At 41.3% G+C, this 21503-nt stretch overlaps 1 protein-coding gene and 1 long non-coding RNA gene across 7 annotated transcripts in view; one reads left to right on the forward strand and one right to left on the reverse strand.

Moving 5' to 3' along the window:
- LOC149918837 (uncharacterized) overlaps nucleotides 1-7684 on the reverse strand; it is a 54266-nt gene extending 46582 nt beyond the window's left edge. For 5 of the 6 annotated variants that reach the window (XR_016463903.1, XR_016463904.1, XR_016463899.1 and 2 more), the window contains exons 1-2: nucleotides 7531-7684; nucleotides 6366-6694 (exon numbers count right to left, since the gene is read on the reverse strand). This is a non-coding gene — a long non-coding RNA (uncharacterized LOC149918837). The remainder of the gene's footprint in view (nucleotides 1-6365; nucleotides 6695-7530) is intronic. The other variant, XR_016463900.1, reaches the window with a different exon arrangement.
- Nucleotides 6714-12317, forward strand: TMEM17 (transmembrane protein 17). The gene is made up of 4 exons (XM_031599104.2): nucleotides 6714-7187; nucleotides 9952-10055; nucleotides 10310-10423; nucleotides 10839-12317. Exons 1-4 carry the CDS (start codon nucleotides 7085-7087, stop codon nucleotides 11142-11144), a joined length of 627 nt encoding a protein of 208 aa, XP_031454964.1. The 5' UTR covers nucleotides 6714-7084; the 3' UTR covers nucleotides 11145-12317.
- The last annotated feature ends 9186 nt before the right edge of the window (nucleotides 12318-21503 follow it).

Below are 21503 nucleotides of genomic sequence, written 5' to 3' on the forward strand. Positions count from 1 at the left end.
ATTTCTGTACTCAAACATATTTTCCTTCAGGGAAAATACATTACAGTGAGAACACTGCCCATGATTTTATGATATGTATTTATGAAGTTAATCATATGCCTCTCGATGCATCTGTTAATCTGGGCAGGACAGAAATATCAGTTCCGAGTCCTAGTAGAGTGGGTTGCCACACTTAATGTTCAAGGAAAGAACACGTCCTTTAGTTGTGATCAATGAGGGCTTTCTGGTACTGCAGCAGGCAGTTTGCAGTGTGCACTGAAACACTTCTAGTATGTTCATCGCCCACATTTTTTGCCCTTTCTGCCCATTTGATTTCCTCAGTGACATCAGGGCAGACCTACTGCGACAAACATCTGGCATAAAGGAGCATAGATCCATTCAACTAGACTTGTTTTATCTATAGAAGAGCAACTGGGGGAGTACATGATACAGAAATCAAAAGGTAGCTGGAGAAAGAATTAGTGGCATGTCTATACTTGGTAGGATGAGAAGTAGAAATTGAGGAAAGTGTGGCTTAAGTTAGATACTAGTGCTTCATTTTGTAATTACATGGATAGTTGAGCACCAAAATAGATGCGTCCAGGCAGCTTGAGTAGTCACTGTCATTGGAAAGGCATGGTTTGGACAGGATTGGCCTGGCTTAGAATGAAATTGCCTCTCTGAGGCTTGCCAATTTACAAAGAGGATTTTAGAGACGTCACAGATACGCCAAGTTGCAAGAGGCAAGACCTGGTGGACATTCATAAATTTTTTAAAGGCAAGAGAAACTAGTTTAGTGCCTCCATGTAGAAACTGACTTTGTTGGCATCTACCTTCTGTTTTAATTACTTCTGACTGACCGTTTTGGCAAAATGCATGATGTCACACCATAATAATGGTGTATACAGTACCCTAGCACAGGTCTTCTTTCTTAGCTAAACTACTGTAATTTAGTGAAAGAAAGCAGAAATTCCCAGCAGAAAGCAGAAAGAAGAAATAAATCACAGCATTATGGCACTTCACAGCTTTTCTCACTGATACCTCTAGTCATTTAGACATACATAAACTCAGGCTAAATGTGACTCTCACTGTGGATGCTGCAGTTGAAGAACAACACAAGCCATCTCTTAGCACTTGGTGCATTTCTAATTAGAGCTTTTGCACCAGCATCTGATGTTTTAAGATACTGTTGTAATAAATGCTGCAGTTACAAACCCAGTATTTAATGTAGGCAGGCAAGATCTTGTAGACAAAGTCTGAGGGGAAGAAAAAAAAAAGAAAGCTTTCAACTGAGTCCTGTAATAAAGAATTTCAGGGACAGAGAGGTCAAGAAAGCAAGCTAGACTAGATCCTTCAACCCTGCCTCCTCCACTGCAAATGTTAATAACTCAGCATGCAGGAAAGGAAATCATTGATTTTAAGCACCATATTAAGAGCAAAAATCTTTCCACACTTTCTCCAGTCTTAAACACCACTTCACAGATTCTGGTTACATGAGAAACTTCATCTTCAAATGACAACAGAAATTTAATACTTCAGAGATAGCTTGTTAAAGAGTTCAGAATGATTATTCATGCTACAAAAGCAACTGGTACCACAGCTGAGTCTGAGATACAATGGTGCATATAGCCAACATACACACATAAATAAGAAGCCTCTGCCTTAAATAATCGAAAATGCAATAAAGACAGAATTAAGTGCTCTTCAGAACTTCAGAAAATCACTGTACTCTTTCTCCTGTACTCCTTGATGAGAACTTGAGGCATTTTTGTTTTGTCTGGAAACATAGTCAGGAGCCTAAACCTAACAGACTATGGCTCAAAAATACACAGCCAAATTCATGTTCTAACAAAGATATACCATAGATTGCAGCAGTGTTGCACTAGCATCCCCAAAAGCATAACTCATGATGCTTGAACTAAAGGTGCTGAACCAGAACTCTGCCTCTATGGTATTTCTAGTCATCCTCAGAATCATCAGTCTGGACATGAAGTATGGACAATGGAAACGCACTGACGCTGACCTGACAACACAACAGGTACCTTTATATTCAACAAAGCTTCAAAGAAGAGGGAGAGTTTGCTCTTGTTTGGAAATACAAATGCATATCTGAATATCCAAATAACCAGCCTAATTTTTAGGGCACTGCTGCAGCACAAACATAACAAGGACAGAACAAACATAAGCAGCAAATGCACCACTCCTTCCCAAGATCAGCTTTCTGGGGAAACCCATCAGAGAGGTGAAGGCTTTGGATTGTACACATAATATTTAGGATAGCTAAAACTACCACATGAAAGCTGACCTCACCTCCCCGTGCACGCAAAGAAGAGGCCGAGGCTGAAGCCATCAGACCTTCTAACACATAATTCACTGTAAGCTGCCACGGTGTGCAGAGTGACTCTAGATCTGAGGTAGGATTTTCAGTGTGCATTTCTGCACAAAGAGAACAGTCTAGCTATTCTAACTGCAGAGCAGACAAAACATGCTTTGCTGAGAATAACTGAGAGCCCTTACCAAGTTCCCATGTATAACCTGAAAGAACAAGTTTCAAGTATGATTATCTTGAGTCCTGCTAAGGTGCACGGGTCTAACTGAGGCAAAATGTATCCCTCAAGCAGAGGATGGAAGCACAGAATGATCACCAGTTTGCTGACAAAGCTTATGATGAGAAAAACAAAACTTGAAGCCTGTTTGCAGTGCTATAACATGCGGTTCTTTGGCTATTCCTCAGCCACTTCTAGAAAAGAATGGACTCATCTGCATTGGTCAGGTCATGCAGAGACTCATGGAATCATAGAATCTTTTGTGTTGAAAAAGACCTGTAAAGGCCATCTAGTCCAACTGCTCTGCAGTGAACAGGGAGACCTACAGTTAGATCAGGTAGCTCAGAGATCCATCCAGCCTGACCTTGAATGTCTCCAAGGATGGGGCATCCATCACCTCTCTGGGCAACCTGTGCCAGTTCTTCACCATTCTTAGTGTAAAAATCTTCTTTATAACCAATCTAAGTCTCCCCTTTTTTAGTTTGAAATAGTTTCCCCTTCTCCTATCACCACAGACCGTGCTAAAGTTTGTCCCCTTCTTTCTTACAGCCCCCCTTTAGATACTGAAAGGCCACTATCAGGTCTCCCCAGAGCTTTCCTTTCTCCAGGCTGAACAGCCCCAGCTCTCTCAGCCTGTCTTCACAAGGAGGTGTTCATCAAGAATCTTTGCGGACGTGAGAACCTAACTCAAAATGCATACACCTGCTGTAGTCTCCTCATGTATCATACAAATCTCAAGTATTTTTGCAACACAAATGGTAAAACTTGTTTAATAGCAGTTCTAGCCTTGAAACTTTCCCAATGCACTTGGCAAAACTACAAATCAACAAAATAAAACAAGCGGGGGAGCTGTTCTATCTAAATATAAGAAGGATATCAATCCATGGGTGCAAGTGATATAGCCTTTTTGTTGTTGTTTTTGATGTCTTTAACGTCTTTATGCTTAGGACTGAAATAACTGAGATACAGTTAATGCACAGAACAAGAGCAGCAATATGTAATGTTTCAAACAGGAGCATCAGACCAGTCTCATCAGAAACAATACTTGTTTATCAGACACAAATACCCTGTAGGTGTTAAAAAAATACCAGGGACTAACATACAAGTGACACAGAGAAAAGACTGTCTCGAGGTACTGCACACCAGGAGCACAGCTGTGGAATTTCTCTGACAGGCACTGTCACAGCTCATAACATGATCCTTTCAAACACATGCTTTCGTGGCAGTTGTAATTTGTTCAAACTCACAATCTGTCACTTCACTCTGAGAACAGGAGGAGAAAGCAAGCCCGTGTTCTGTTTGCTTGCTCATATCTTAACCCACCAGCACTTTTTACATTTTACAGCATTTCTACCAAAACACTGTGCAGGTATTAAGGATCAGGCAAAGAAGCGTGTTATTTCTGTTGCTTGCACACTCACAACTACATGAAGGGCAGACACGCAGGCATCCCAGGGAAAACAGCATTTCTGAGATTCCACATCAGCAAATTCAGAAATACAGCGATTACAATTCAGGTACACAGATAAACCACTGGCACCATTTAAATGAACTCTGTGTTTCTGAAATGCCAACTGTAAAAACTGCTGATATTTAATTTCATTAGATATACTGCATCTGGTGTTTATGGCTTAGAGCTGTTGCCAGAGAGCCCCAGGAGCTTCGGTCTGGGAGCCAAGCCAGTGTCTACCAACTTAGTTGGACTACTGTGGATACACAAAGATCCAATATTCCTCTGATTTAAAGCTTTCAGGCAGATTTTCAGAGATTTCTGTTTTATTTATAGCTAGCATGTGTGGAGAGAAATAAAATGGTCATGTAATATGCTGTGCAATTATGGTCTGATTTCAAAGCGCAGAGCTGGAAATCCGGTTATTTCTACCTTAAACATTAAGACAGGGATAGACACAAAGAAAGAAAAAGCCAAGAACAGTCTCATCACAAACACTAGTCACTTATGTATTCATACAGATGGTCATCGTAACTGTTACACTTAACAGTTAAACCTCTTTCCTCCTTCCACTCCTTATGGCCCACATTGATATCCTAATGTTACAAGGAAACTCTGACCTGTCCGGGTGTTCTAATACATGAAGTTTTAATGTTCTCTTGCTTGAAACTTGAGTAGGTGCTCTCCAACCTGTCCTATAGAAAATCGGAAGTCCATTCATAAAATGGGCAAAAAAACACGTGCCTTATTGTAAAAAAACAAAACAAAACAACAACAGAGTTAGTAAAAACAAAGAGTATATTCCATCTTCACAGAATATTCCATCTGCACAGACAAAAATATTAAATGGAAATGCACACAATTTTATTTCACAGGGATGCGTTGGATGCTTGGCCATCTGCTGAAAATGTAAGGCTGCCAAATATCACAGATTCACACCTTGAGTCTGGAAATTGAGTTCACATGGCAAATTCATGCATCTCTTGTGGTGCCTGCATTCCACCAGCCTTTCCTTGACCGACTACTTAGTTTTACACTCCAGTGACTTTTAAGCTGGATTGCTTCACAGTTTTTGAATGAGCAGAACCCAATCTTGCAAAGTCTGACTGACTACTCTAGTGCTGCTAGCAGGGTGCATGCTAGACATAATTTTAGAATTGGGGAATGTAAGAACATCAGAGTGCATGTTCACGGCCCCTGCTCAAAGCCACTGGCAACTAGAAAGGAATAGTGTTGTGCAGTTCTAGAAAAATTCTTCCCTTGATTTTTGAAAAAGTAATCAAAAGGAAAATCCTTAAAGATTGAACCTTAATGGGGCATCAGCTTACGCAACAAAAAAACCCTGAGACTTCCTTGAGGATCTCACTTAATCAAAACACAGCCACACTTCTAATTCATATAAACCTATCGCTTGTGTCCAAATAACTGGGAGCGTGTGACCAGTGTCCTAATTTAAAGGGAGTTAACAAGATCAGGACAAAGGCAACAGCAGCATAACAAAGTTTCAGGCAGTCTCACTGAAAACATCACACGGATACATCATCTCGCCACTGTCTGTAGCTGACTGCTTTATAGTGAGATTTGCAAGACAGCACAAAAGTCACCCGTACAGTTGTTGAATCTGGCAGGAAGTACATTCCTAGCACCTACTGGAAATTGGCAAGACAACAAATATAGATTGCACCAGTTAATGCTCAGAAGCCTACCTAACATTAATGTTGGTTTTCATAATGTTTCCTGGTACATTAAAGTCATTTTTAAGTTCTTCAATAATTTATCAGGTAGACAGCTAATTAGCCAGCCATCCAGATTTTTATCATTGAAACTGTGGCATACCTCCAGTGCCCTCACAGCTCAAAGCTCTGGGGTCCACATCCAGCTAGAACACAACTCCACGTACCTCTGTGACTGCAGCTTATATTGCTTTACTCCCCCTGAAAGCAGACTAACTATTGCAAGCACTGCCATCACTATGCCTACAACAAAAGGCCGCAAAATTAAAGAAAGTCAGGTCCAAAAAGCTGGACATACATTCAGACTCAATGCTTTCACTAAATTATTTGTTCATGTTTGTTCATTATTTGTCTTGCCCGACCCACCTAGTTCACAGGTAGCTCTGGTAGCATTGCTGAGCTGTGCTCACTGCTACACAGACTAATTTTGCATAACAAAAGGCACCTCATTTCCTGTTTTGATGTTTGTAAGGAATATTTTTTCACTGAATGACATGCCTCCTTGGGCCCAGGACACCCGCTGAATGATGCGTCCTTTTCTGTGGGTTGCAACAGAAACCTCAAAGAGCATTTCTCAAGATTAAACCTCACCTGCTTAACCTGCAAAATAGGAATAAGCCTCACCTGCACCTTAAGATTTACGTTAAGAGCACTCACGCAGTAAAGCTTGCTGCCTTCCCTGCCCATAATGGGACATGCCGAGCACCCCTTGAAATTAGGAGGTATCTGTAATGCCTTCTCCCTTCCAATCTGTTGCCATTATTTGAAAATCACTTCCTCCTCATCTCTTCTGAAGGTCTTCAGGTTGGTTTGCTTTGGTTTTTCGGTCAGTTGCTCAGTTTTTGTTTGTGGGGGAAGGCTTGGTGCCGATTCCTGCTGCCACATTTGTTTGCAGAACTCTGACTCTGCGGTCACATACCACACCGTCCCTCTGCTCGTAAGCCAGATGGATTTCTCAGAACTCGAGCTTTATCGGCCGGCTCTTTCTGCAGTTTTCCCAGTGGGATAGAAAGAAATTAAATTTAAACTAGGCTTTAAATTATTCAGAGGTAATTGAGTCTCGAAACTCATACTCGAGAACGATCACCCGGTAAAGCAGCAAAATGCGATTTTGGGAGAGAGGAAACGGGGAGGATTTGGGAACTGACGCGTCACATTAAGCACAGCGAAACCGCTGCTGCTATCGCTCCTTGTAGCGCAGGGCATGAGCCGCTCCTTCATTCCGGCGATGCGGAACGTCATTCCTGCCCGCAACCCTTCTCCCCAGAGGAACCAGCCGCGCAGCGCGCTTCGCCCCGGCAGCTCTGGCGGAGCCCCGCATCTCCACCGCGCCTGCGCGCCCCCGCCCCGTCGCCGGGACGACAGCGGCCCGCGGCATGTCGCTGCCCGAGGCGCTGCGGCGCCGGCTGGGCTCGTTCAGCCGCACCGTTTTCACCGACAGCCGCCGCGCCGGCCCGCAGCACCCCAGCGAGCGCGCAGGTAAGCGCGGCCGCCCGCCAGCAACAAAAATGGCGGCGGGAGCAGCCGGGGCGGGGGAGCGCGGCCCTTCCAGGAACCAAGATGGCGGCGCCAACGGTCACCTGGCGGCCGTCAGGGCGGGGCGCGCTGTGGTTTAAACGCGTGTGCGTTGGCACTAAGCCTCACGGGTTGTTGTTAGTCCGAACGAAAAGCATACGTGGTTTTAGAGAACACCAAGAGCAAATAAAAGAACTAAGCTGCTGCTCTGAGCTCGGCAGCCCTCACAGAGAGGACAGACTGCAGTGCGTGAAGAGGTGCACCCGTAAGCTGGGCTTAAATAGCAGAAACTCAGACTGCAACGTACCTGCTTTCTCCTCCCTCGTCCAAGTCTAAAAGGACCATTCCTGAGGACATAATCCATATCCATAAGAAACGAGAGTTTTCCCTTAGTCCCGTTGCCAGGGAAACCTGCAAACAGCCCACAGTTTTATTCCCTTGCAGTGACGGGAGCCATGGAAATGAACATAACCTGCCTATGCAGACAGTTTATGGAGGTTAACGTGAATTTCAACCGATAAATCCATTCCAAGGTGATTAAAGTCATTTCAAGACAGGATCACTCATTAACTTTATGTAGTTGTGCCAGCGTAGCTACACTGCTAGCATACATATCAGTTCCTCATTTCGTGTATCAAACAACACTGAAACATCCTCTATGCTCCCAGAACAGCTTCTCTTTCAGTCATTTCAGTCTTCTTTCGTGAAAGTTATTATGAGAAATCTCAGCTTATTGAAAGCAATGGCAAATGTATCATGAATTTCATTGAGGTCAGGCATTCAAGTCTAAAGTTCACACTCACATACTTTAGGGAGTTGCATCAAATTTGGCAGTGCAATACAGTCTGGCATTTCCCTGTATATTTTTGCTATTCTAGAAAATAAGCACAAGTTCAACTTAGGGATAAAAAGATGAATTATAATTTGCTTGTATTTCTATGCATTCATTCAAAACACAATTCTGAAACTTGAGCAGAAATTAAAAATGCCAATGCTGGGTCAATTCAACCTTTACCTCAATATTTTCATCATCACAATTTAAATTAGAACTCTTGGCTTCTCTTTAAATATGGCTACAAAGGATTGCAATTTCATCTAATACATATTACATACGGAGAAGAAACAGCGTTACTTGTGATTGGATGGTCTTGTTTTTTTGAAAGATGAAAATAGTCATAGCATCCTTGGAGTTGGAAGGGACGTTCAAAGGTCATCTAGTCCAACTCTCCTACAACAAACAACTAGATCAGTTGCTCAGAGCCTAGTCCAACATCTTTTAAAATTGTATCTGAGTGCCCTCACAAGTCCACAGACTGATTTGTTAGAAAAGCTGAAATAAATTTAGACACAGTAAAATTGTTTTTGAAGTACCTATAGATTTTCATTCCTTTGTAGATGTAGTAAAGTGTTGATGCTTAAAAATGGGATTATTAAAAATAGATACTGGTTTTCTTGCACTTTCTATTTCAGTTTAATCAATTCCTACCCCTCACATCCTGTCCTTAAGGTCTGTCCCAGTTCTATTCCCAAATACTCCTCCCATCCCATCTAGTCTAGTAACTACCCTGAATAAATGCTCCTGCATCTGGCATAAAGACTTCTGGAACAGATTGTACCAGGATGCATGTGGCTGAACTGGAAACAGGAATGAATGCCAGGCTGAGATGGAAGAAAACCAGGTATGGAAATAGTTAGTACAGAAAGAGAAGACAGTGTCAGAAGAGGGGTGGTTCGGAGTTTGGAAAGAAAAACGTGGCTGTTGGACTAAGTTCCTATTGAATATCATCACGACAGACAGGGGAATAAGACTTGAATACAAAGCAGGTCACAGTGAATACTTTCTAAATATGCTTAGATGGTACCAAGTGAAGATATACCTACAGACTTCAGTTGAGAAAAATGTAAGAAGTAGGTCTGTTGGTAATTGAAGTAAATTTGCTGTAATATAAACTTATTATATGGCAATAAATGGTTTGTTAAAAATGAACCATTGAATTGGAATGCCCTTAAAATTTTTCCTTGTTTTCAGTTTGATCTTTTAAAACTATGATTAAATTCTACACATTGAATTCTGCAGACTTTAAATTCTGTTTGCTGTTTTCTTCATTGTATCAATATATTCTTACCATTCTTTAAAGGACGAGTTTTAGCTTGACACATATTTTAAATTCTTTAATCAAATCTAAAACAATTACAGGTTTCTTGCAATGTTACTTTATCTGTGTTTATTTAAAGACTCAGAAAACAAGAATGGGCACAATATGCCTAGAATCTAGGAGTAAGTCCCTGCTCAGGAAGGTCATCTACAAAATGAAGATAATCCAATATGTCCTCATCTAAACTCTGACCATCCTCTTAAGAGCAGCAATAAAATTAGCACTTCCTATTTCTGCAGTATTAGTATACAGCAGTATTTGAGCTAAGCCTATCAGTCAGGTTATTGACTATCTGGTATTTTATGGCTTATTCCACAGTCAGACACTCAACTTGAATTTATGACTATGTGATAAAAATTCTGTATCATGTGAACTGGAAGTTGTATTAGATGGTAGGAAATAATATAGCCTAAAATGAAATAGATTAAAAATAATAACAATTTTAACACTTAATTTGACTGAAAAGTATTAATGCCTTCCTTGAAGCTAAGAAGGAGCACAAACTTTCTGTCAGTTACTGAAGGAAGGTATGGAATGAACTAGGAGTGATAAAGACTTCTCTTTATCTGCAGATAATGAAATACTTTCCAGTTTACCACTACAGATGTCCCTCTATTTCAACGTTTACTTTTTCCCATTTTGGTGGCTCAGCACAATTGTTATGCTCCAGCTGAAGGTGAGTCCTGAAGGAAAATAGTGATTTGTAAGTGTAAATTTTCTTATCAAAACCCCCCAGTACAGAGATGGAGCTCACTGGAGTTAGAGTTTAGTACATTTGTTTGAGGAATCCTTGAAACTGGAGTCTCAAAGAATATTTGAAAGCTGATATAGCACTGTCAACTTACAGTAGCATACAGTGTGTTCATTTAACCTCAGAGTGCATATTGTGAAGAAGCATGGCAGAAGCTTTTACTCTTTTCTTCCCTCTAGTATCCAGTCTTGTCAGATTACTACAAATTCATCCTGGTCACAGTCATGATCCTGACTTCTCTAATAGAGGTCATTCGACTCTACCTGGGATACATGGGCAACCTGCAGGAGAAGGTATGTTACCATATGTACATTTTAATTTATAGAGGAGAGCTTTTTACAATTGAGCATAAATAAAGCAGTCTACCAGTTCATCTGAGAGATTTATGTTGATTAGATGGTTATTTCTGAGTGATATTGTTTACCTTCTATTACCCTGGCATCAGCTTCCATTAACTTTTGTGGATTTCTCCCTCAGAGATAACCACTTTCACTCCTCAAAACTGTTTTTTTTTTTTTTAAGATACAATTTCTGTTAGAAACACATTATATGGAAACATTAAACCATCTCATTTTGCCATTTCACATTATGTCCTGGCTTTTGAAAGATTTATTTTAAAAAATGGTTTTCTCTACAGACTTTAGTTCACTTTTTTTTCCCCTCATCTCTAACTGCCGGTTTTCAGATGTTTATGTCTCCCTGTTACAGGTCCCTGAGCTGGCTGGGTTTTGGCTCCTGACTCTCCTTCTGCAGTTACCTGTAATTCTCTTCTTGCTATTTAATGAAGGTCTGAACATTCAGCCATTGGAAAGATCAGTTAATATCATCTTTGCCCTCTTCCTCATCTTCCAAGTTATTGCAGCCTTTCTCACCCTGAAAAGAATGGTCAACAAACTGGCAACTCACTTCCACCTTAATGAATTTGACAGGCTAGAGGAACATCCCGTGCGTCATCGTTACGGCCCGAGTAAAGAAGAGAATATACTTCCCATGGCTAGTATGGGTCCATGCTGAGGAGCTTCATACAACAAGTTTGGGCTGGGGATCAAGCACTTAGGGCCTGAGATACTAACAGAGGCAGGCCTTATGATGCTACAGCTCTGTTCCATTTTGTTGGGTCATTATCTATATTTCTACTTCAGAGACATTAAGAAATAGACCGTAAGTGCCAACGTTAAACCTCAGAGTTGAGCTCCATTCTGCAAGAAAAATCAAAGCCAGTGATGTAAGTTGCTGAGTGGACCAATTAATTTGCACACTTTGCTGGGTAAAGTACCTACAGGGTAGGTTTGGTGGGTTTTACATCTTAAAAAGTCACGTGCCATTTCTAAAGAGCAGAAATCTATTTTCCTAACTGTTTGCACAGACATATTTTGTTTACAATAAATCCTTTTTGTATGTTTGTATTTACATCAGTTTTTTGTCTATTCTTCCAGATGCTGTAGATATTTAGTTAAGCAAAAACAAGCAAGATTCTTGAAGCTAGAAAAAACAGTAGGGGTTCCAGTGATGAGAGACTACAGCCTGAGGTGGTCTTCCAGAGAATTCCAGCACTAGGAATTGCTTACTAATAAACTAGGGTGGAGTTTTTAAAATATTCTTTTGCTCAAAACTCCTGCATTCCTCCTCTTTGGCTTAGCTGGCGTTTTAACTATCAAGCCATTCAAAATGAACGGTGCAATTTTCTCAGACAGAAAATTCGATAAGTCAGATGTAGCAAAATTATAGCCATAAAAAAATTGGTTTATGTCACTGACTGTTTCTTACAGGCCACTATATATATGCCACAGTTTTCTCATTTGTATTGATGTCTAGACTATCTTTTTCAGTTTCAGTAATTGCTGAATGCTCAGTTTTTTCTGTCAGGGAGGGATAAAATAAAATACATTTTTCATCTGAATCCTTAGTTTTCAGTAGGACAAAAGTAAGCAATTTTCAGAGCTGGCACAAACATCCAGGCTGCTTGAAGAAAGGTGAAGAAGTCTGATGTGAAAAAGGCAGAGTATACTTAAAGCTGTTGTATGGTTAAAGCTCACAGAACCTTTGTGAAAAAAGAAAGCGTTGCACTTAGTTTTATGCCAGAACTCTTTGTTTCAATGCATGAGTGAACGTACAACTCATTCTATTGAATTTCCTTTTCTTATTTTGTTACTGTGGACTATATACTATCAAGGCACATACTCCTTCGTTTTCAAACAAAATGCTTCTACCAACAGCAGAATTGGCTGTTGTGTGGAAGAAGCATTAGAACCTCCTTGTAAAGACATTCTTAACCAATGCAGTGGGAATATTGTGCATATTTTCGTATCAGTTACATTGCTGCAGAGTACTGAGCCCAGGGCTGATGAGGTATAGGAGAAACTTGTAGGATCCATTACAATGACAGATAGCAACATAACAAATCCTAACAGCCCAAACAGAAGCATCATAAACCTTGGAGCTTATTTTTCCCAATAACTGTAGAGTGTAACTCAAATGTCTTACTGTTCTGTAGACATACAGTCTCCTCCTGACCCAAAACAATGGGAATGATTCCAGAGATCGCCTTTGTCTGTAGAGGACAGAGTGCAGACCTCCAAGGAGCTCAGCTCCACCACTAAGAATATCTGAGTGTTACAGAAGTACAGGTTACAGCACAACGGGAAAGTTGAGCACTGCTAGTTTTCAATGCCTTCCAATAGTTTGTTGAAGAGAACATACAGATTCCAAAAAAGCAGCATCTTTTCCTTATGTGCACCTACATGCAGTAAACTCTGTCTGAAGAGACAAAGTGAGACACCTATAGTATCTCTTGCCTGCACTAAAGAATGCCACATTCCGTTTTTCCTCCGGTATCATCTTAAAAAGTTTAAATTAAGATAATATTTCTAAGATAATAGTGTAATGAGTGGGTAATGAGAGGCTTTTGATACCAAATACATCACATACAACATGATGGGGCTGAAAAAAATTCAGCCGTTTACTAATATTGACAACAAGGAATTGGTCTCCACAGCTAAGGCTGCAAGGCGTGATTCAAAATCCTTGCTTCTAGTGATAAGGAAACCATAGGCTTGGAAGATCAGTTGCCATGCAAGATGATTACCAGAACCCAAAGATAAATGGATACACACCCCTCTGCTGGAGAGAGAAACAGAATATTGATGTGCTGATACAGATAACAGCATTCAGATCAACTGTTAGATTTGCCTGGAAATGCTGAAGGTACAAACCAGTCCAGGACATAAAACTTCAGCAACATAGTTGATAAATCCAAGACCTCCCCACTGTCACCACTCAGGTTTCATAGCAAACCTGGTAGTCTTTTTTTAAATTCCATTACCAGCGTAAACATTCAATTATGAAGCCAGCCTGTCACTACCTAAAAACTCACATTCTGAGTCTACAGCTGCAATTTTTCCATGAATTTCCCACTCCCACTACCCAGAGGCAGAAGAAAATTACAGTAGCACTCGGAAAGACAAAACAGTGAATGAGGACTTGCAATGAAACTTTCCCTTCAGGTGCTAAATTTCACAGGAACTGGTGAGTCTTAATATAAGCAGAAAATACAGTAGTTACTTGTAGCACAGCCAGATTTCAGACATGAAAAAAGCAAGTTTCAGAAACTTTCAACAAACATGTTGAAAAACAATGACATGTATGAGGAGGAGAAGAAAAAGAAAACTTCTACAGAAGGTGCTTACACAGTAAGTATAAAGGGAGGAACTTCTATGCATCAGGAACACAGAAACAATAATAGCATTTACGTCTTAGAGAAAAAATAAAAAAGCTTTATGAAGATTAGAAATAGTTGCCAGAACAAATTGGAAGCAGTGACAAATAGGGAGAACTTCCAAGGGGTGTTGCGGGAAGGCTAAGAGTCCTTCATAAAGAGTCTTCTTTTAGTTACTCAGGTAACTATGAGCAGGTATGTTAGCCCAAAATAGGAAGCACATATCCATCCTGTAGTGCAAAGCACTCATGAGTAGAATGGGAGATGCAGCAGAGCAGGTTGTTGGGAAGCAAAAGTTTTCAGTGTTTTTTTTCTCCTCTACAAAAGGGAGGAAGCTTAAAAACATTGGGAACTGCGGTGTAAGTTCATCACAAAGCCGAATAGCATCTAGACAGTTTTGAAAGTAAGCTGTACCATAGCACCTTTTTGTCACATTGCAATTTGCACAGAGAACCACTGTTGTTTTTTTAATAATCTAAATCAGTATGTTCCCCTTCACTAGGGAGATCTTTGAATGGCAGAAATCTGTGAAGAACTAAACCCTGCATTTATATTACTGCAGCAAGTTTACTGTTAGGAAAGGTCAACAGACAGTCTGAAAGGAAATTTGCACTGACATTCTTCCTTTAACTAAAGATGAAGTACCGGCATATTGCCTTAAAATTCTATTTTTAGATTACTGATCAATTTGAAGATGGATTATTTTCATTCAAGGGCATTGCTGCTGAGAGTCAGCATGTATTCCTTGTCAGAAATGGACATTGTAAAAGGATTATTATTATTTTTTTAAATAGTAGGTTGGACTTCTGAGAAAGGGAAATTAAATTTGGGAGAAGCTTCACTTGTGTACCTTGCTTAGGCAGATGCGATAAGGCAGACTTGAGATAAGGGACAGATTTGATAAAACCAGACAGTTTGTAGAAGAAAGGGTGCAGCAATGACCTTTCTATAATTCACTCTACTCATACATTTCACTCTTGCCGTTGTCTCTTATGAACTAGAATGGAGTTAGCTTTAATCTAAATTTAAGCAGTTAATGAAGCTGGTAGAATCAGCACCATTACTCAGTCTGTTAAGATAGTCAGTAGTAATATTTGATAGCTAGGTAAGGCTTCAGACATCATTTATTTTGAAAAACAAAATTTTGCTTCTCTAGGACAAAGATCAGATGGCAGATAAAGAGGTATTCTATTGTAGGCAGGTAAATCACTATATAAGGGTCAACTGGTAAGGCCAAGAAAAAAAACTAACAATAAATAGGTTCAAGAAGCATGGGGAAAATGAATATGCTGATATTAGATGCCTCTGAAAAAGTAGAGAATTTATTAAGGAAACAAATGTGCTGAATTACTGTCTTGAAATCTTACAGGGTTCAGGGGAAACGTTATTCCACAAGCTAAGCAGGAGCTTACAGGATACAAATCCATGTTCACTGAATAAATACAACTTATGCTTGTTATGAAAAACACCTACTACTTCAGATGATCCAAGGTTTGAAGGTAATAGAAAGATCACGTTTGGGAAACATATACTAGCCAAGAAACATGAGCATAACAGGGAAACCACAGAGGAAAGCAGAACAAATCTGGCAGACAGCTACAAAAATGACCATGCTAAAACCTATGGCTTCCCAGGTGGATTGAGGAAGTATTAGTGACTTCCCTTGAGCATCCAGTGCTAGGGAAGAAGTTCCTGCAGCCTATGAAAGAAGCCACTGTTTTTCTTTAAGGGACAGAAAAGACCCTTCTCCATTCACATTTGTAAAGCCGTGCTATTTCCGAGTCAAAAATGCAAGCAAAAATGTTTGAACCCTGTTTAATTACCATGTTTCAGTTTATTCAAGCCACGCCCTAAGCTGAATTCATTAAGGTGAGAAGAACATTGGATATACTCGTGCCCAGTCACTCATACTGCAAATACTAGGGGGATTTATTTCATATAACTTCACACAGAGAAAGTCTGTGGTAGGCTGGAGCTTTGAACAGCCTGTCCTTTTCCATGCAGCTACTAATACCCAGTTGCTTAAAGAGGAAACTGAGATTTAGATTAGATATTAGGATGAAATTTGGAAGGTGGTGGGGCACTAGCACAAGCTGCCCAAGCTGGATGGGATCCAGAGCAACCTGATCAAGTACCTGATCTACTGAACGGCAACCCTGCCCACAGATTTCAAGTTGTTTTTTTTTTAAACTAATGACACCAAACACCAAAAGAAATAAGAGGTCTCATTCTAGCAGCCACTAAATTACCATTACCCTGTGCCTGAAAACATACATGTGTATAATCTCCAATAGAAAATAATAGAAAAGAGAAAAAAATTCCACCTCTACACAAGATACACAGAACTGTAGTAAGAATAAAAGCAAGGAAACGAGCATTTCAACTACATACACACAACTCTTGTCTAGCAATAGGAATTATTAAAAAATCAAAAAAGCAACATCATCGTGATTGTCTTGACTCTCTGCTCCTGGGTATGCGGCAGGAACTGACGATTAAAAACAATTCTTTGGGGCATTCTTTCTTAGGAGAAAAGAATCAACCATAATTTATGCCCCAGGAAAGCAGGTTGAAGTCACCCACAAGGACAAGAGCAGCCAATCTAGAGATATCCCTTACTTAAAGAATAATTCATTGTTGCTGTCATCCTGGCTGGGTGGCCTATAGCAGACTCCCACAATGTCATCCACTTTATTTGCTTATCCCTTAACACCTATGCAGAGGCTCTCAACCCAATGTTAACTACCTACCTGTCTGTGTGTGCAATCACCTGTCAGTCTGAGCAAGCACAGAGTGCAGCTGCAAATTTCTTCCAACTAGGGAAGAATAAGAAGTCCTAAAAGTCATGAAAGTAGAATGGAAAACAGCGTATTATGAAAATACCAATAAGGCAGCAGCAAAAGGATTAGCCAGGCTGGCCGCAGTCAGCAATGATGAAATGTGACACAATAAAACCTCAGTTATTGTATTAAGATCGTTTTAGGAAGACTTAAATAAAGGAGAGCTCTGGATAACTTTGTTATTGAATACTGATATACACATTTCTTTTTTCAGAAACACTAAGCATGAAATACACAGTTACAAGGGGAGTTTGAGAAATAAAAATAAGAAAGGAATAGTCTGCAAGGGATTGTTTAGAATGTTCTGGATAATTTTGTCCTAAACATTACCTGCAACACGTATGGCCATGTTCATGTTTCTCAGTATAGCTTTTAACTGCACGTTGCTAAAGGACTGATGCTGGTTCAGAAAGGCAAGGGAGCAGCAGGACAGCTCTTACTTGCACTTTTGCCAGCAAGTTCCCACCCGCCTTGCCGAGTGCTCACTGCTCCCATCCCAAAGCCACTCCCCAGCACAAGGCAGCTTTGGGACCGGAGGGGTTCCTTGGCACACATGCAAACACTGATGCTGTTGCCCTGTCAATAAGAATATTAACTGGTATTAAAACTCTGACAAAAAAATGGACTCTCGTGGGGATTCAAGGAAGGGTTTGTTTGTGTTTTTAATTTCACCGTATGGCCAGCTGCCACTGTTGTAGGCTGCTGAGGCTCTATTGCTGGCAATTAATCAGGCAGCCAGCAGCTTGAATGTTTTAATGCTGGCTTGCAGCCAGTTGCCAATATTCTAGCCCTTTGCAGTCACCAGCTGTGACAGGAGCTGAAGCCGGACCTCTGCATCAAACTTACTTTCACGCTACTACTGCAAAATGAATGCAAAGCAGAGCAAGCACATGCAGCTGAGGAGGTGCATCATCCCACCTGAGTGAGAAATCAGGTGTCCTTCTCCCAACAGCCTTGACACTGCAACTGCCAGGTTTACAGCTGAACATCATGACCAGAGCAGAAAGGCCACCCTCCTTTGAACATCTCAGTCAGATAAAAGTTCTGCCCATCACCTGCCTAAATAAGTGGTTAGATAACAAATAATTTCCCCTTCTTCATTGTTAGAGGGTTGGTAATCAGAGAAATCACACAGCATTTGGAGACACTTTGAGTTGGTAAATAAGTGTCAGCACAGGTCTGAAGGCTGATGGACCATTCTCCTCCAAACACTGGAAGACTTTCAGGCCAGCCCTGCTTACCACATGTATGCCATCAGATCACCATTCCACATGAAAAAAAATTAATTATACAGCATTTCCCATGTTCATATAGGAATTAGACACTTTTCCAGGCACATGTGGTTCAGCCCTACATAAAACCCTATGCTGTTCATCTGCAGAACAGTCACATAAAACTGGTTTGCTGTCTCAGCTTGGGTGCACATGCCAACACGCACAGCTTTGCTGTGACAGCACTGTTGCTTAGCACCCATTTAATATATATCATTAATATCCCACAGGCCATCTAACATCTAGTTTGCTCCTGCTCTCAGTTATGTATGGTTTTCATATGTTAAACATGTGAACAGTGCTTTTCAAAGCTGTATTCCGAGCAATTGTTATGGTTTCATTTTCTCTCCTGCTGCATCAGTATGCTTTGAAAACTAATGAAAATCAAAGCATTGCCTTTACTGTCAGCAGTGTACACTCACATGGATGCTGTTGCCTGGAACGGTTCAGAAGAAAAACAATTGTTGGAAATACCTTCAATCCTGTTTTCTGCCAGCAGAGGGGCGGGCCAGCATTTTCTCTTGCTAGCAATGTAAGAAATCCCTGTTGTACTATCTGGGGCTCATTATCCTTGCTGATAGCTTCCTGATCCTTTACAGTGCATCAAGAAGCTGTGGCAGGAGAGCAAGCATTCAGTTTCAGCGGACTGGGTTTTATTGCTGCTGAGCTTTCCTGGGTCACCTGAAATCATTATCCCAGGCTTCTTTATTCCTCTGAAAATGGAAAGCAGCCTGCTTCCAGACCAGTCAACGGGGAGAGGCAGAGTATGTGGGTGTAACTTAGCATACCATCAGCTAGTTAGGATAGGAAAGGGATTATTTTTCTCCTCCTCTACAGCTGGGAGAAATCAAGAGCACATAGACCTGGACTTTAAGTAGCACATCCCTAGCAAACCGAACAAGAAGCCCTTGTCAAAACTTTCTAGTTTGTCACGGTGTACGTGGGAGGCTGGCATCTTCCATTTCTAAAAAGCTTCAAGTACCACCTTCAGAAGATGCAATCTGACCTCTTTTAAAGCTCCCAGGTTGTACCCTGGAAGCCCTGTCAGGTGTTCTCCACAATCTAAACTAGCATTGTCTCCAGAGCACTAAGAGATAGTGACATTGCAAACTGTGCTGCAGCCCCCTTGCAGGGCTGGGGGACGTACATGAGTTGAACATCAAAGTCTTCAAATAACAGTGCACGTTGTCACAGCGATTATGTGGTTTTAGTGTGGAAACTGAGACCAAAATCCCACTATGCTTAACACTATCAACCACATATTTACTGCAATGTATCTTCAGATGTGCAGCCAACCCTTAAGAGAAGCATTTAGACTCAATATTTTAGAAAACCTCTTAAATAAGTTTAAGCTGTTGCACTTATTAAGCAACTCAGCAACATGCAACATGCAAATGTTCTCCTGCTGTATTTCCATCCCTGCTTCCCCTTCTGTGTCTGAGCAAACCTAGAGCACTACATACCCCCCCAAAACAGCTGAAAACATCCAAACCCAGGATTACACAGGTCCGCAGAAAATTACTGCAAGCCAGGCCAACAAGAACTGGGGGAAGGGGGACATTAGATCTCAAATATCCACAGCAATTCAAGCAGCAATTAGTTTGAATAATTTCAAGGCAGGTCTAAAACACACATACCAGCACAAATATTTTGATGATCTCAGTCAAGAGACTCCTCCTCTCCCTCTTCAGGGCTGTAAACAAAGTTAGGTCACAGGAGAAACATCTTGAACTCAAGTACCCTACCAGGAGAACATGCTCTTCCTTGTGGCTTTAACTATTAAAGCTTTAAAAAGCAGAAATATTTGAAAACAAAATTGGGATGCAACCAAGATGTTTTGCAAGAGATTTTTTTTTTCAATCCAGCTGCAAAGAGCTTAGTGTGTAGGTTGTTCAGCTCATAGAGCCACACTGGTAGGGCAGTATTTCAGAGAATCATAAAATCTTTTGAGATGGAAGGGACCCTTAAAGGCTATCTAGTCCAACACTCCTGCAGCAAGCAGGGACACCCACAGCTCCATCAGGTGCTCAGAGCCCCATCCAGCCTGACATGGATGTCTCCAAGGATGGGGCACCCACCACATCTCTGGACAACCTGTGCCAGTGCCTCACCACCCTTACTGTAAAAAGCATCCCTACTTCCAACCTAAATCCTCCCCTCTTTTAGTTTGAAACCATTTCCCCTTGTCCTGTCACAGCAGACTCTGCTGAAGAGTCTGTCCCTTTCCTTCTTACAGCCCCCTTTAGATTTTGAAGGGCCACTCCCAGGTCTCCCCAGAGCCTTCTCTTCTCTAGGCTGCACAGCCCCAGCTCTCACAGCTTGTCCTCGTAGGGGAGGTGTTCCACCTGAACTCTCTGTGGAAGCTTATGGAGTAACTCAGAAGGACCACTGGATGTGGGGACAAAGTGGCACATGGTGGCACTGCCTGCAGCACCCAGCACCAGTGGCTGTGCAAGAATTTGGTGGAAGAACTATAATTTCATCTCAGCATCAGTAATTATGTGTATTTCATACAGATGTCATAGGGTACAATAGATGCTGTGAAGAGTACTCATATATTAAGTAATTTATAGCATAATAATTAACAGTTAATCACTTACAAGTTAAGATGCTCCGGGAACAGTCCCAACTTACAGTGTGCACTGCCTCCTTCCAGGGAAACTCACTGTTTAGACAGCACTCCTCACCATCACAAAGCAAGCTGCTCTACTCTGTCTCAGCAGATTCTGTGCTTGCACACACACACCTGCAGGTAATAACCAGGTATGTGACAGCAGTGCTAATGAAGAAATCAAACTCTCATGTGCTGTATCATGATAGCTACAGAGTGAGGTGGGTAGCATCTCTTGCTGATGAAGACACAGGGGAGAGGAGAACAGGTTTTTAGATATATAGCAGAAGGGCACTGTGTTTTTGCCGCTGAGCAAGCTTCATTACTCTACACTGCCTAGTTAATTTACGCTGCAGCAGACATATCTATGCCCAGCACATCCACCACACATTATAGCATGATGATTCTCAGCTGCATGTTGCAGCTTTTCTCCTTCATCACCACCCATCCACAAGCCCACACCATGTGGTGGCTTCACCGAAAGCTCAGCTCCGCTTCAGATGCAAAGCTGTAATGTTCCTGCAGGTAAAGCAACATCTTCCCTCCATTTTTTGGTAATTTGGCCACCTTCCTGCTTCCTGTAGATGCCAGCATTGACCCCACCAGCCTCCCGTGGTTTGCTCTGTTACGTAAAGAAACCTCTTCCCAATTCCCAAGATCTGTGGCTTGAAGCAGGAAGCTGTCTTCATCTGCTGTCCATGCTAAGAACCACTGGGACACATAGGACTTGCTCTCAGCTGCATCTGCTGCCAGTGAGCTCCACCGCCCCATTACACACGATTGAAAAAGAGCATTTCTGTTATGAGTTTAAGGTTTGCTTTTTCAGATTATTTTTCATCCCCTCATTCCAGCAGCATGAGAGAAGCCAGTCTGATGCATGTTATCACTCCCACAGCGTTGTTTCTTTCCTCTTTAAGTCATGCCAATCCTAAAGCT

This window comes from Phasianus colchicus, chromosome 2 (genome assembly GCF_987193195.1).
Source record: "Phasianus colchicus chromosome 2, bPhaCol1.hap1.1, whole genome shotgun sequence".
Taxonomy (NCBI): domain Eukaryota; kingdom Metazoa; phylum Chordata; class Aves; order Galliformes; family Phasianidae; genus Phasianus; species Phasianus colchicus.